Source organism: Amphiura filiformis, chromosome 17 (genome assembly GCF_039555335.1).
Source record: "Amphiura filiformis chromosome 17, Afil_fr2py, whole genome shotgun sequence".
Lineage (NCBI taxonomy): Eukaryota > Metazoa > Echinodermata > Ophiuroidea > Amphilepidida > Amphiuridae > Amphiura > Amphiura filiformis.
The window spans coordinates 28,790,854-28,804,890 of NC_092644.1; the positions used below are offsets into that span (position 1 = coordinate 28,790,854).

Genomic DNA, 14,037 nt, shown 5'->3' on the forward strand with positions numbered 1-14,037 from the left:
CGTTTTAAATTCGGGTAAATCTGCCCAAATATCGGGTATTGGGCGCTTTTTTGGAAGCTTAAAAAATTGGGCTACTGAGAATCCTTTACCGCGGCCTGGCGAGTCAATGTGCCGTGCCTTGATGTTGAAAAGTTTTGGCAACACTGAAGGCGTGTTGGGACATCTTCTTGAAGTTGACACATAAAAGTAGAATTTGAGCAAAATTGCACATATTATGAGGTTTTGTAATTGGGGCCCACTTTTTACATGAGGTTTTGCATTTGACCTTTGGAATTACATATGAAGGTTTTCCTGTTCAACAACACTACTTCCTTATCACTTTATCAAATAACTTAAAGAACCCTTTGTAGGTCATTTACCAGTTAGGATATCTTTACTAGAAATCGGCTGATTTTTCACTAATATTTACATGATTTATTCAAGATTTTACATCAACAAGATTTTGAATTTGACTGATAATTTGTTAGATTTTTATTTCATAAATGGAATGGCCAACTCTTAGCTTAGGCATTGTGTTGAACCACTTTGGTTGACTTTAACAAATGTTATGTGGTTGGGAAGGCAAGAAAATCAAAAAATTTAATAAAAAAATCTGATTTTTTACTTATTTCTTTTTTTAAATAAAACACCTGCACCAACTATAATTATCAATACCAAAAGGTGATATCCTTTTTCCTTGTTAGCATGCAGTTAGATAAAACCTATCACATAACTGTGTGATTCCACATTACATTTTTTTTAAGTTATTTATTTTTTCGGTTTTGGAGTGTCCCTGGACCTAGACCTAAATGCTAGGATCATTCATGGTTGACCTAAAAAAAATTGCATGATGTTTTGTGTTTTAATATGAAAATTGATCATTTGTATTCATGTCATACTCTATTAATGATATCAAAATGCATTCAAATTCAATGCATTTTGAAATCATTAATAGAGTATGACATGAATACAAATTATAAATTTTCATATTAAAAAAAAAAAATTTTTTGAAATTTTTTTTTTTTTTTTTTTTTTTTTTTTTGAAATTCGAGTATAATCCCCCCAATTTTGAAAAATTTTCACCTAAAAAACGGGTGGGACTATACTCGGACGAATACGGTAATACAAGTTTGTCACCAAAGACAATATGTTTAATACCAGGTGTTGATTACTTTGACTGTCAGGTCAATGACACCCATTTCCTAGCTCTATGCACACAAATTGTTACACATGTATGCAAGCCATCTGGCATATTATCCTAACTGATATGACTACAGCTCTGATACATACATTTGCCTGCAGTCGTGAAAGGAGAAAGGACACCCAACGCCAAGGTTGGAATGGCAAGCACTCGATGAATAGAAACTATGATTGGCCTAATGCTACTCCATCAGCACCGATATTATTTTCCATGCATTCAACTTTAGAATTTGATATTAGAGCCCGGGTATTCGAGGCACAAATGTGCTTTCAAAAGTCCCATATAACAACACAGTGTAAATAATATCATTAGTGCGTTATCAGGTACATTTTGACTTACAAAATTCAAATAATATATCTACCAGCCCCAGGGGCAATGAGAAAAATATGGGCTTCCTACTGATACTGATGTTGTTGATTGTACCATCCTTTAGTGGTAATATTTAATACTCTCTTGATGACCATCTCAAATATAACTAATTTCAAGGGCCGTTATTTATAGAAGATTATATGTGATGCGATCAAGCAAAATGAGTCCGATGTCGATCAAAATCAAAATTCAGTTTTTACTTTTATTACATGGGTCATTCTCAGAGCTTTATTTTGCTGAAAATCCCATCATAATTAGACTTACAGTTCTAGAGATATGACCATTTTAGTGCAGCTCAGAACAATAAAATACAAAGGATATTGAATACTATTATTGACTATTATCTCAAAATCAATATTCCCAACATCCGACTCATTTTGCTTGATCGCATCACATATTTTGTAAAATAGTTGTTAGTTATGACTGCATTTCTTTCACTTGGAAATGCAAAAGGAAATCAGTTAATATCAGATAAGATTTAATACTCTCTCAGTAATTCCATCACAAAAATGGCCACTTTTAAGTGCTGTTATTTATAGAAGATTATATTTGTAAAATATTTGTTATGTATGTATATATTCCTTTTTCTTTGAAACGCAATGCAAATTCAGTTATTATCTGTTCTAATTCCAGTGACCTCATGCATATAGTCCTGGGTAGGATTAGGCCCAAGTCCTATGCTCACTGAAGGGGCACTTGCAGCTCTGTTATATTGCTTTTTCAAGTAAGTTTCAAGTAAATGCTAAAACCTATTTCAATGCATCCAACGGCTCACAGAAATTAATGAGGTGTCACTGGAGCTTGGATAGATGATAGTAGAAATGTGTTTCATTTTTGTAAATTTTATAATTTCTATACACCAGGTGGCAAATTTAGTATTTTTCTACATGCCAGGTTGCTGTATTAATTTATTTAATTATTTAATTAGTTATTCTTTGCGATGAGGTATGACATCTAATGGCTCAAATTTGTAATATGCACGATTATGTACTGATTTTCACAAAGAAAAGGCCAGGCAGCAAATTTTACATATTATTTGCTACACAAAGGTCATTTTGCTGGTTTATATGTCAAAAATAGATAGCTTTCCTGGCCTGTGTTGAATGACAACAAACTTATAGGTCATGCAGCCACTTCAATAGTGACTCACTATTTGCTTAGCTCCTGCCAGGGATATTCCTTGGTTTATGTCCTACATTTTTATCTTTGTTAGTTAGTATGTTTGTTTGTCTGCCCACATGGTCATGGTCACATTGTCTATTGTTTAAATTCATATGCTTATCCATGCAGTCAGATAATCTTTCATCACCGACATGATTGACATAATGCTGTTTTTTGAACATCAGCACTGATATTATTTTCCATGTGTTCACCGTTAGAATTTAATGGTCCAATTCAGTGGCGTGCGCAGCACATTGAAAGTGGGGGGCCAGGTTGTTCAGTTCCCCTGAATGGAGTCTGATTAGGAGCAAATTTTGATGTTTTTAACGTTTCCCCCCGAATTTTGACGTTTTTAACATTTTCCCTGAATGACCAGCAATGACCCCCTGCCCCCCCCCCCCCCTTTGTGCACGCCACTGGTCCAATTTCATCCCATGATATTTTCACATTAGTTCAATAACCTTGTCCCCCACTCCCTACCTATAACTGTTCATGTTCATATATCCATGTTCAAATATCCATTTTGATATCAGAGCCAATAATGTGTATTTAAAAGTCCCAAAGTGTGAATATTTAATTGTCTACATGCCAGCTGGCAAATATTGTATTTTTCTACATTCACTCTTGCAGGTGGTGTTTTAATATCCAATTAGCTGTTCTTCACGATGATGTATGATATAATGAAAGACAAAGATAAAAACAATTTATCGCGTCTGATGTCACTGTCAATTACGATCCTTGATTGGTTTACACAGGTTAATCAGCGCGTAAAAGGAAGACCGATCTATCTGGTGCTGATCGGAGAAAAGGAATAGCAGCAAATGGCGAAAAATTACGTACTTTTACAAGGCAAAAAGCAGCTTTTCTAGGCATTGTGGACATGGTGCCTTCGGTTAAGAAAGTTTCCTACTATAAAGACCTAACTTTTGAGATGGTTTGCATGTTGAAAGGTGCAAAATTAACAATAAGGCGTCCGGTTATAAATCCGCGTTCAGCAAGTCATCATCACGGCACTTGTAAACAAACCGTGCTCGAATTTGATTGACATATGACGTCAGACGCGATAAATTGTTTTTATCTTTGTCTTTCATTATAGCAATTAGCTCAAATTTGTTATTTATCTGCAGTTTAATTTTTAACTGTATGCAATTACAAACACCTGGTGTTTTGAGCTGAAGGGAATTTATTTTTACTAAAAATTAGGAAAATTGTCAAAATAAGTTAACAAAAAATTATCAGATTTTTGAAGCTTTCTGTGATTTTTTAGGGTCATTTAGCCACTTCCAGGAAAAAATTGTTTTATTTATAGTTTTAAAATGGAACCTAACCTGATTTTGCTCTGGACTAATTTCCTGGCCTGTGGTGAAGGAGAACAAACAGACTTATAGGTCACCGTCAGCTACCACAACAGTGACTCACTAAAAAGTCAATATTTGGTTAGCTCCTGCCACGGATATCCCTGACTTTTGTCCTGCATTTTTTATTAATATGTTTGTTTGTCCGTACAAATGGACACATTGTCTATTGACTCCCCCAATTTGAATTTAATAAAATCATAATCTATCTATCGAACAATCCTTTATTCATGATTCTTGAATGTACTGTAAATAACATGAAATTTAACTACATTCAAATGAAATGAACCTAAAAGAGTTTTGCTCTGTGATATTAAAATCACATTTGCAAGGTGCAACTTCACATGATTTCTCCAAAGACAGTTAAAACAGAATTTACTTACAGGAGCAGGTCCGTTTGGTGAAAACCATCCTGGCCTCTCAAAGCCCTGTCTTTCTTGGTAAATGCAACCAGCAGCTTCCAATTCCTGTCAAATTGATACACACAAAAATTATACAAAATTATAGATCTCTGAGCAATTGAAGCTTAATACCCATCTGATTATTCTTACCACATCTCTGATTGGCTCAATACATGATATATCCCTCTTTGTAACCAATCAAAATAGTTCTTAAAGAGCAGTTCTTCTGGGGTAAACCAAACCTGCCTGGTTATCAAATTAATCATTGACAAGTTTATCTCTGAATTTGACAGGGGCTAATTAATGCAATAACATTAAAACATCAATTACCACCTGTCAAATTCAGAGATAACCTTGTCACTGATTAATTTGATAACAAGGCAGGTTTGGTTCACCCCAGAACTGCTCTGACAGGTATTCCTCTTTAAGAGACAGATAATTTGGCTAGTAGTACCCATGGGGTTAATCAATAACCAATACTACAAAATGTATAAACTCGTTTACTCCTCACCTCATGCAAGGCATCCTTTATCATCCCTCTTGATGCAAGAGGCTCATCATGGGGGAATACCATGGCGTAATTCTTGGTATAAGCTTCATGGCTCCTTTCTTTAATCCATCCAGAGTTATTGGTCAAGAATCTGGCAAAACGTCTGCAGAGAACACAAAAGTTGATCAGAGATTGTGAATGAGTCTTTCTTTCGAGCCACTATTTCTTAATTGGTTAAAGTATAGTCAACTCATACGACTCATTCCAGTGTCATTGTATAGTGTGTCATCAAGGATTCTCGAGTACTAATATACTATAGGATAAGCCACTCGTTTGCGCAAATGAAGGCAGTCACCAATGGTCACACAGCCAATGCACGATCATGCATGTGATGGCATTGCTGTACCCCTGTACGTGTAGGAGTGTATTTTCTGTGGAAGAGTTGAGGCATGTTTACGTCATCGTTTCAAAAAAAATTAAATGGCGAAAAACGGCGAACAATTGGTTGTTTCTTTCCATTACTATCATATTTTGAAAAACCAAGTAGCTAAGGAGTTACCTCAATATGATAGGAAAATATTATAACCGATGACCCCATGATGAGACTGGCTAAATAAGCTGTATTTTTGCCGGAAAGGGTCCGAATAATTGGCAGTCGATGGGCGCCATCTTGGAAAAATAGCTCGAAATAGACTTCCTCGACAGTCGCTCAAGATTGAGGAGATTTTAGCCTGACGATGTTAGACTTGATCAAGACGGACTGTCGTTTGTACCGTAGCGGTCTAAATGTGCATATTTCATACATAAAATTAGGTCGAAATTCAATAAAACAAGTAAAATATGGACCTAATGTTCTCTCTACTAACATAAAATTTGATGAAAGGGTATTTCTTTTTAAAACAAATAAACATGCTCAAATTGCGTTACAATCGTACCTGTACTTGCCGGTCTGGAACTAAGACTATTGCTGCACTTGGATTCCCCAGCAACCGTCAATCAAATACAGGATAAGTCCTTTTGACCAATAAAGCAGTAACGCGCATCATAGCCATTCACAAGCACGTAAGTTTTAGGCTGTGCACTTGGATGCATAGCAACCGGCATAGCAACCGTCACTCAAACTGCCGGCGAAGTGACTTCATTTTTTATACAGGGATTGAATACGAGTGTCACGGCCCTGGTGTCATGTCTCAAGTTGAGAGTAATGCTATGTTGGATTTCGCTGTGGCAGATTCAAATCTATGAGTGTGTATATGCCTCACGGGATTAGGTTAGTGCAAATGATTGGAATCTGCCACTGCAAAATCCAACATGGTGTTACCCTCAACTTGAGACTATAGTCATAGGGCAGCCTACAATGCACATCTCTACATGAGAGACATCTGAAAATTTTGTCTTGAAGAAGTCAGAATTAATCCTGACAAAAAGTTATTATTATTATCTTTATTATTATTATCTTTATTATTAAAAATTATTACCTATACTCTCTCTCAAAATGTAAACAACTGTCGGTCTTTTCTGCTACAAACTGAAATATCATACCCAAACATATCTAACTCTGGTCTGATGTGATATACCCAATGTACCAGGTCTCCTTACCTAATATCATACCCATACATATCTAACTTTGGTCTGCCGTGATATACCCATATGTGCCAGTTCTCCTTACCTAATATCATACCCATACATATCTAACTCTGGTCTGCCATGATATACCAGTTCTCCTTACCTAATATCATACCCATACATATCTAACTCTAGTCTGCCATGATATACCCAATGTACCAGTTCTCCTTACCTAATATCAAACCCATACATATCAAACTCTGGTCTGCCGTGATATACCCAATGTACCAGTTCTCCTTACCTAATATCAAACCCATACATATCAAACTCTAGTCTGCCATGATATACCCAATGTACCAGTTCTCCTTACCTAATATCAAACCCATACATATCTAACTCTAGTCTGCCAGAAGTCTTGAAGAAGTCAGAATTAATCCTGACAAAAAGTTATTATTATTATCTTTATTATTATTATCTTTATTATTAAAAATTATTACCTATACTCTCTCTCAAAATGTAAACAACTGTCGGTCTTTTCTGCTACAAACTGAAATATCATACCCAAACATATCTAACTCTGGTCTGATGTGATATACCCAATGTACCAGTTCTCCTTACCTAATATCATACCCATACATATCTAACTTTGGTCTGCCGTGATATACCCATATGTGCCAGTTCTCCTTACCTAATATCATACCCATACATATCTAACTCTGGTCTGCCATGATATACCAGTTCTCCTTACCTAATATCATACCCATACATATCTAACTCTAGTCTGCCATGATATACCCAATGTACCAGTTCTCCTTACCTAATATCAAACCCATACATATCAAACTCTGGTCTGCCGTGATATACCCAATGTACCAGTTCTCCTTACCTAATATCAAACCCATACATATCAAACTCTAGTCTGCCATGATATACCCAATGTACCAGTTCTCCTTACCTAATATCAAACCCATACATATCTAACTCTAGTCTGCCATGATATACCCAATGTACCAGTTCTCCTTACCTAATATCAAACCCATACATATCTAACTCTGGTCTGCCGTGATACACCCAATGTGCAAGTTCTTTACCGCAGCCACCACCAAGCATCATACCGGAGCTATTAAAGGCACATCCTAAGAAGTAACCTCTTACTTCCGGTGCTTCACCCATTAGGGGCTTGTGATCAGGGGTGAAAGATTCTGAAATTTGAAAACAAAAACTCAAGTAGTTCATACCGCAAGGCCTAAAAAAATTTGTTTGATTGGCGTAACCTGACTGACCCTAAAATTAGGCTCGACCCGATTTTTTTTTTTTTGGCAAAAAAAAAAAAAAGGAGAAAATTATTTCCAAGGCATTTATCAAACACAATTTACTGCTTTCAAAGTAAAAAAAAAATCCTGACCTACCTACGCCAATCAAACAATTTTTTTATTTTAGGCCTAAATTCCAGAATGTAAGCTGGATGGTGTATAAACCCCTCTGAATAATTGTGAAACTAAGATTAAGATGTAAAAGTCTGTACCCCGATCGACAGCATCATTCCCCCCAAAGTAGCAGCTGGCTCCGAGATATTATGATACAGGCTCCAAATTTCTGTAGTATACAGTTGGGTCGATAGTACAGTGGTAGAGACATTGGGTTGGCACGCGCGATGTATCGGGTTCAATTCCCAGTAGTGGCAGGTTCGATTTTTTTCCCTATTCATTTTTAACCAAAATCGTACAAGGTGGTTTAATTTCTCAAGTCAATATAAGAAACAATATCATATTGTACTGTAGAATTCTGTCTACAAGCATAATGCCTCTAAATGAGGGTTTTTTTTACAAAAGGCGGGCACAATCTGAATTTAGTACAGCTAGGGAACCACACTTCGCAATACATTTGTGAATGGTGAGAAGACCCAATAAATTGCATAATAATAAAATGTGCATGTGGCTTGGTATTGTGTATTATAAATCCCCAAATTCATTTTTTAACAATTTAAAAGTTGTTGGCATAATTGTCTTTTATACCTGCTCTTGATATAGTGTACTTACCTGGACCACACACAGTAGATTTAATGCCTGTTGTTTCAATGACAGGTACTCTGTTGATAGCTCCTTCTATATGAACTGCAAATACATCCCAATCAAGCTCAAATAATGAGAAGGCAAAGTCTGGCACCTGTAACAAGTACAGAAACATTATTATGTTTCTTGTAACATTGAACAAGCCCTAAATGAGCTAATCACTTCAGCTGAAAATCAAAGACGACAACTGAAAGTTGCTGAGGAGAAATAAAAGATATTGCAACAGAAAATCTCCTGCAAATACATCAGACTATACCTCAGCCTTTAGAAATATCATCTGTCTAAAAAAAGGCTGTTTTCTGTTATTAATACTGCATGTACACATACTACACTTCTTCACATACATAAAATTATACCATCCTACTGTGAAATGCTTCAAGATGAGGTCATTCTCATAATATTTTACACTATGTTGTGCATTCTATCAGGAGACCATGGACATCCTCTTTTTGGCGTTTTGTTATGTATCCATGATTGTAAATAGCATCACATAAAAGTCCTTATTTTAGGACACAAGCATGTACACCCCTGCACACACATGCACTAAAATGTGTAAAACAATGTGATGATAAGAAAATATAAATCTGGTGATTGACATTTTTCAATTTTACTTACCGGTTTCCAGAAGATTGGGTCCGGCTCATAACCACCTATAGCCAGAGCATCACCCTGAAGCTTTAGGTAAACGGAAGCATCATGATCTCGGATATTTGGCAAGTTTTGTACCCCTTCTATTCTCTCTGTTACTATGTAGGCATGTTTTTTGGCACATAAAGGAGTATTTACACCGACCTTCTCACCGATAGTTCTTGCCCATACACCTGTACAGAGGAGAAAGGTTTACAAGTATTTGAATTTTGATAATGATCTGAATGTACTAATTATGATATTGCCAATAATGCATGCAAAGTGTAATGTATGTAAAAACTATAGACACTTGACATCATTGTTTATCAACAAAGGTGAGGGACTGGTCTATCGATATGTTTGAACGAACCGTTACACTGTTCAATGGCTTTCTTGTACTATATGATATGTGGTGGGCGATTTGAAATGCATGTGCCCTGAGCAAACTACGATGCGTACGCACACTGCAGGGCAAAAGACAACGGAAATTGCCATAATTCGGACGCATACTGCCGGGCAATGACATCACATGTCAAGTGGTCTATAGAACTCATGCATACCTGGATATCAATTGCTGTTATATTTCAGCTTTTCATAAGAAAACTGGAAGTATATCATTTTAATAAACATAATTTTTCCCCAGATTCGCCATTGCAAATAAAAAAGGAGACAAGTAGCAAAAGTTATCTTCTCACATAACTTCCAATGATATTTACATAAAAACTGACTATATAATTATGATTCCACAAATGAAGTTTTTAAAAGCAAACAACATTCACATTATTATGGTATGATTAATTCATATAACATCTGGTTTTGAAAATTTAAACACACAAAATAATAAGCACATTTTCAAGAATAGTTATTTTTGGAAAGTTCATGGTTATTCTTATATTTGTCTGGCACAGGATTTCTGGATTTACTTAAACTTTAAGCAAAAGGTCAGTCCTGCCTATATAGATAATGTGAAGGACTTGACCCTGCTTGGAAATAGCCAAGATCACACAATGACACTGACTATTGCATAGTACCCTATGCATCATACCCTACCAAGGTCAGTGTGCAAGGTAAGCATGATGATGCAAAATTCAGTTTAAATTCAGAAAAACGTTTTATTCCTAAAGTCCACAAAAACATGTTAAGTCCACAAACATATGTTTCTGATTTACCTATGCGATATTGCTACGGGTTGTGATGCTATAGATATTATAATTTCAGTTGGATGCACCATTACAAAGCAAACAATGGATGGATGCACAGTAACAATACTATGTGAGGCCTTTGTTTCCCAAATGAGAACAATAGTCGGCATATTGTTAAGCAACATTACATTGTTGATAGTACAACTCATTGTTGCTAATGTCAAACTTATCAAAGTAATTATGATTGTATCACACAAGTAAATGAGAAACATATGGTTGTGAACTTTTACGGTTTGGAAGCAAGCTCTTCAAATACAGTATGTCACTTATTTTACCTTAGAATGTAAAATCAATACAAATCTTCACACACCAATTGTGATATTTCTATTTTGTTATTACATCTTGGCAATATTTTCTGTTTGGTCATAAACTTTCTAAACCCAATCAGAGTAATAAGTACTGTCTGGCCACAGGCCAAGCGGCACAAAAATATGGTGCCTAACTTAATTAAACACATAATAATAATTTCTGAACAAAGAGTAACAGTTGGCAGTAGATAACATACCAGCACAGTTGATAACAATAGGTGTATTTATAGTGCCAATTGATGTTTCCACAGCTTGGACTCTTTTGACTCCCATTCCATCCTCGGCTACTTTAATATCTTTAACACGACAGTTGGTAACAACCTATAAAAGAAAAAAAAGAAAAACAATTAGGGTTAATGTTAAAAAAGTGCAGTGATTTTTTGTGCAATATGCACAGGCATAAGCCCACAAGCCATACACACTTTGAAAACAATTTGCTGACCACTGTGGCCCAAGCCACACCATATAAACATTCTAATACTCTTACCATGGAAATAGTGCTCCACCTTGAAGTAAACAAAAAATATTTCCGCGATACGCGCTGTCACTTACGCGTACGTGCTCCACCTTGAAGTAAACAAATTATTTGTGCCAAAAATGATATTTTCTCTTTAAATCGAACTATTTTCTGGCAATAACATAGAAATAAAGGGTGCAGCATTATCCTTTACACATAAATAATGTGTCCTCGGCAGTAAGAATGTTTAAATAATGGGTTCGGCTGCGCCTCATCCATTATTTACGTTTTTACTGCCTCTGACACATTATTTGGGTGTAAAAGATAATGCATTACCCTTTATTTCTTAAATCAGGGTTTTGCAGCTAAGAAGCGTGCACCCTATTCAAACCATAATAAATTATCGCAGTAAGGATCAGCTGCCACAGTTCTTGTATGGGTAACCGAGACAAATAGCTGTTAGTTCATTGTCTAAATACCGCCACATACAATAGCGCCGTCATGCTGCTGATTGGCTCAATAAATCATAATATAATGTCTTGTAACCAATCAGCAGGTAGTACTCATGAGATTAATCTTCTTCAGCTGCTGATTGGCTCCATAAACATAGTCTTCTTGTACCAATCAGCAGATAGTACTCATGTGGTTTACTTTTTAAGTATTTCAATCAATCCAGAAGCTAAATCGTAATCCAGGGACTGTCTTTTGGAATTTGCAGGAGAGCATTAAATAGCTCTTCTGGAGCATTCAAGGAGAGCTGTTTAGAGCATTTACAATTGAATGTAAGGAGAGAATGATCAACTAAGAAAAGCTAAAAATCACTCTCATATATATCAGATTTAAGGAGAGCAGTAGAGAGTGATTGCTCTCACTCTCCTCAAAAGGCAGTCCCTGGAAAACTAGACAACTTAAAATTTCCATGGATAGGCAAATGCAAACTACCAACCTTGGCCCCAGCTCTGGTTGCACCCCTTGTGAGTGCTGTACAGACACCAGCTGGGTCTATGGTACCATCAGCAGGGCTATAGAGTGTTCCATATAAATCATCTATATTCATCAATGGGTACAGCTTTTTACTTTCTTCTGGTGTCAGAACATGAGACTCAATACCAAAGACCTTGGCAACCTAATGGAATAGATAAAAAAATGATCATTCAGTTACACAAAAACTTTTATGATGCAGTTGAAATCAGTCACTGTAAAAGTGGATATTTTGCTGCTGCATGTATTTGTGCGCTTTTCATGCTTCAAGCAGCTACTGTAAAAAATAACAATGTGCACATATGTGATGTGATCAAAGTATTCTAGAATACTTTGATGTGATCAAGCAAAATCAGTCGGAACTCGGAAATACTGATTTTGAGATATAGCCACACAAAGGAAATATTTCCTTTTGTTTTGGAAACTCTTTTATTGCTCATATCTTTGGAACTGGTTGTTCAATTTCAATGGGGTTTTCTGCAAAATCCAGCTTTCTATATGCTTTTTACTATCCTATAAGAAACTGAAAATTTAATATTTCCGAGTTCTGACTGATTTTGCTTGATCGCATCACATATTGTGTATAGTTACTGTACGGAAAAGTACAAAAAATTAAAAGCGCAAAAATGTCCACTTTTTACTATAGAACAAGAAGGCCCTACTTGCAATAGCTGCCAGATATTATCTTTTACAGAAATAGTCAAATGTCTATAGGGCAGCTATTGTAAACTAAGGCTGCTAAGAATACGCAATTGTGTTATTTGCGGCGCAATTGCGTATTTTTGCTCTAAATACATTTTTTTGACATTTTGTGAAAAATCTAAAAAAATGAGAAGGGTTTTTTTTGCATTTTTTTTTTTATGGATTTGCAGAATCCCTTGCAAGACCTAGAGCAAAGTACTGCAATTATTCATGGTTGATTAAAAAGAAAATTGGAAAAAAATTACCAGAAAATTTAAGATTTTTTTCCAATTTTTAAAAAATAGCAACAAAAAAAAAATTTAGATTTTGTGTTTTTGGCGGGAAATCACAGATTTTTGTGTTTTTTTGGTAATCGGGTGCGTATTCCTAGCAGCCCTACCTAAAACCATTGATACTTTGTTTGTTTTACTCGAGCAGCCTATAGCCACAAATTTGCTCACTGATAACTTCACATTTGAGACTAGATTCCACTGCTATCAAACTCTAGTAGAAATTGATGAAGCATGACACCGTAAAATAAGCAAAGAGATTTCGTTTAAAGTACACACAGTGGATCAAAACAAGCGATGTCGCATCAAAAACTTAATTTTAGAACGTTCAGAATATAGGCAGCTTTTGCTCTAAAAGAGACAGCTGTTGATTCAAACAAACTACATGTATCATCCAAATGAGCATCATCAACAGAATATTTTAACATGCATTTAAAAAAATGTCAATTTTAAAATGTCAATGCTGATCTACCAAAAAAAAAACAGCTTTGGACTCTATATAGCCTCAAGTGCATATTAACTATTGAGTGCAAATTTGAAACTTGGATTCTCAAGTAACTTTGTTTACTATAGATAAATGTTGATATAGATCATCATTTTCTTTTTAAATCCAATTCCAGAACACTTTGTTGCAAAGCATCAGTGGAAGGCGCAATCATGTTGAGCAATATAATTTGGAAAACATAATAAAACTTATGTTCAGGAGAATGTTTTAAATCAACCTAAATTATTCTAATGTAAGGTCAAACGAGGTTACAAATGTTCTTTTGACAACGAAATAGTAGGTTTATAGTTAAAATGCATGCATATATTTATCCAAACTCAATTCTACTCCCTATAGATAAGGGGCTGTGCAATAATTATGAGCCCCCAAGGGGGTGCAAAATTTTCAAATGG

At 35.6% G+C, this 14,037-nt stretch overlaps 2 protein-coding genes across 3 annotated transcripts in view; one reads left to right on the forward strand and one right to left on the reverse strand.

The window, feature by feature from the left end:
* LOC140137575 (histamine N-methyltransferase-like) overlaps window positions 1-14,037 on the forward strand; it is a 93,456-nt gene that overhangs the window by 56,258 nt on the left and 23,161 nt on the right. The gene's annotated exons all lie outside the window — the stretch shown is intronic.
* Window positions 1-14,037, reverse strand: part of LOC140137574 (sarcosine dehydrogenase, mitochondrial-like) — a 56,021-nt gene that overhangs the window by 15,097 nt on the left and 26,887 nt on the right. For both annotated transcript variants that reach the window (XM_072159293.1, XM_072159294.1), the window contains exons 6-12: window positions 12,135-12,314; window positions 10,929-11,052; window positions 9,210-9,415; window positions 8,562-8,688; window positions 7,547-7,724; window positions 4,978-5,119; window positions 4,449-4,532 (exon numbers count right to left, since the gene is read on the reverse strand). In XM_072159293.1, coding sequence (XP_072015394.1) covers window positions 4,449-4,532; window positions 4,978-5,119; window positions 7,547-7,724; window positions 8,562-8,688; window positions 9,210-9,415; window positions 10,929-11,052; window positions 12,135-12,314 — 1,041 coding nt within the window. The remainder of the gene's footprint in view (window positions 1-4,448; window positions 4,533-4,977; window positions 5,120-7,546; window positions 7,725-8,561; window positions 8,689-9,209; window positions 9,416-10,928; window positions 11,053-12,134; window positions 12,315-14,037) is intronic.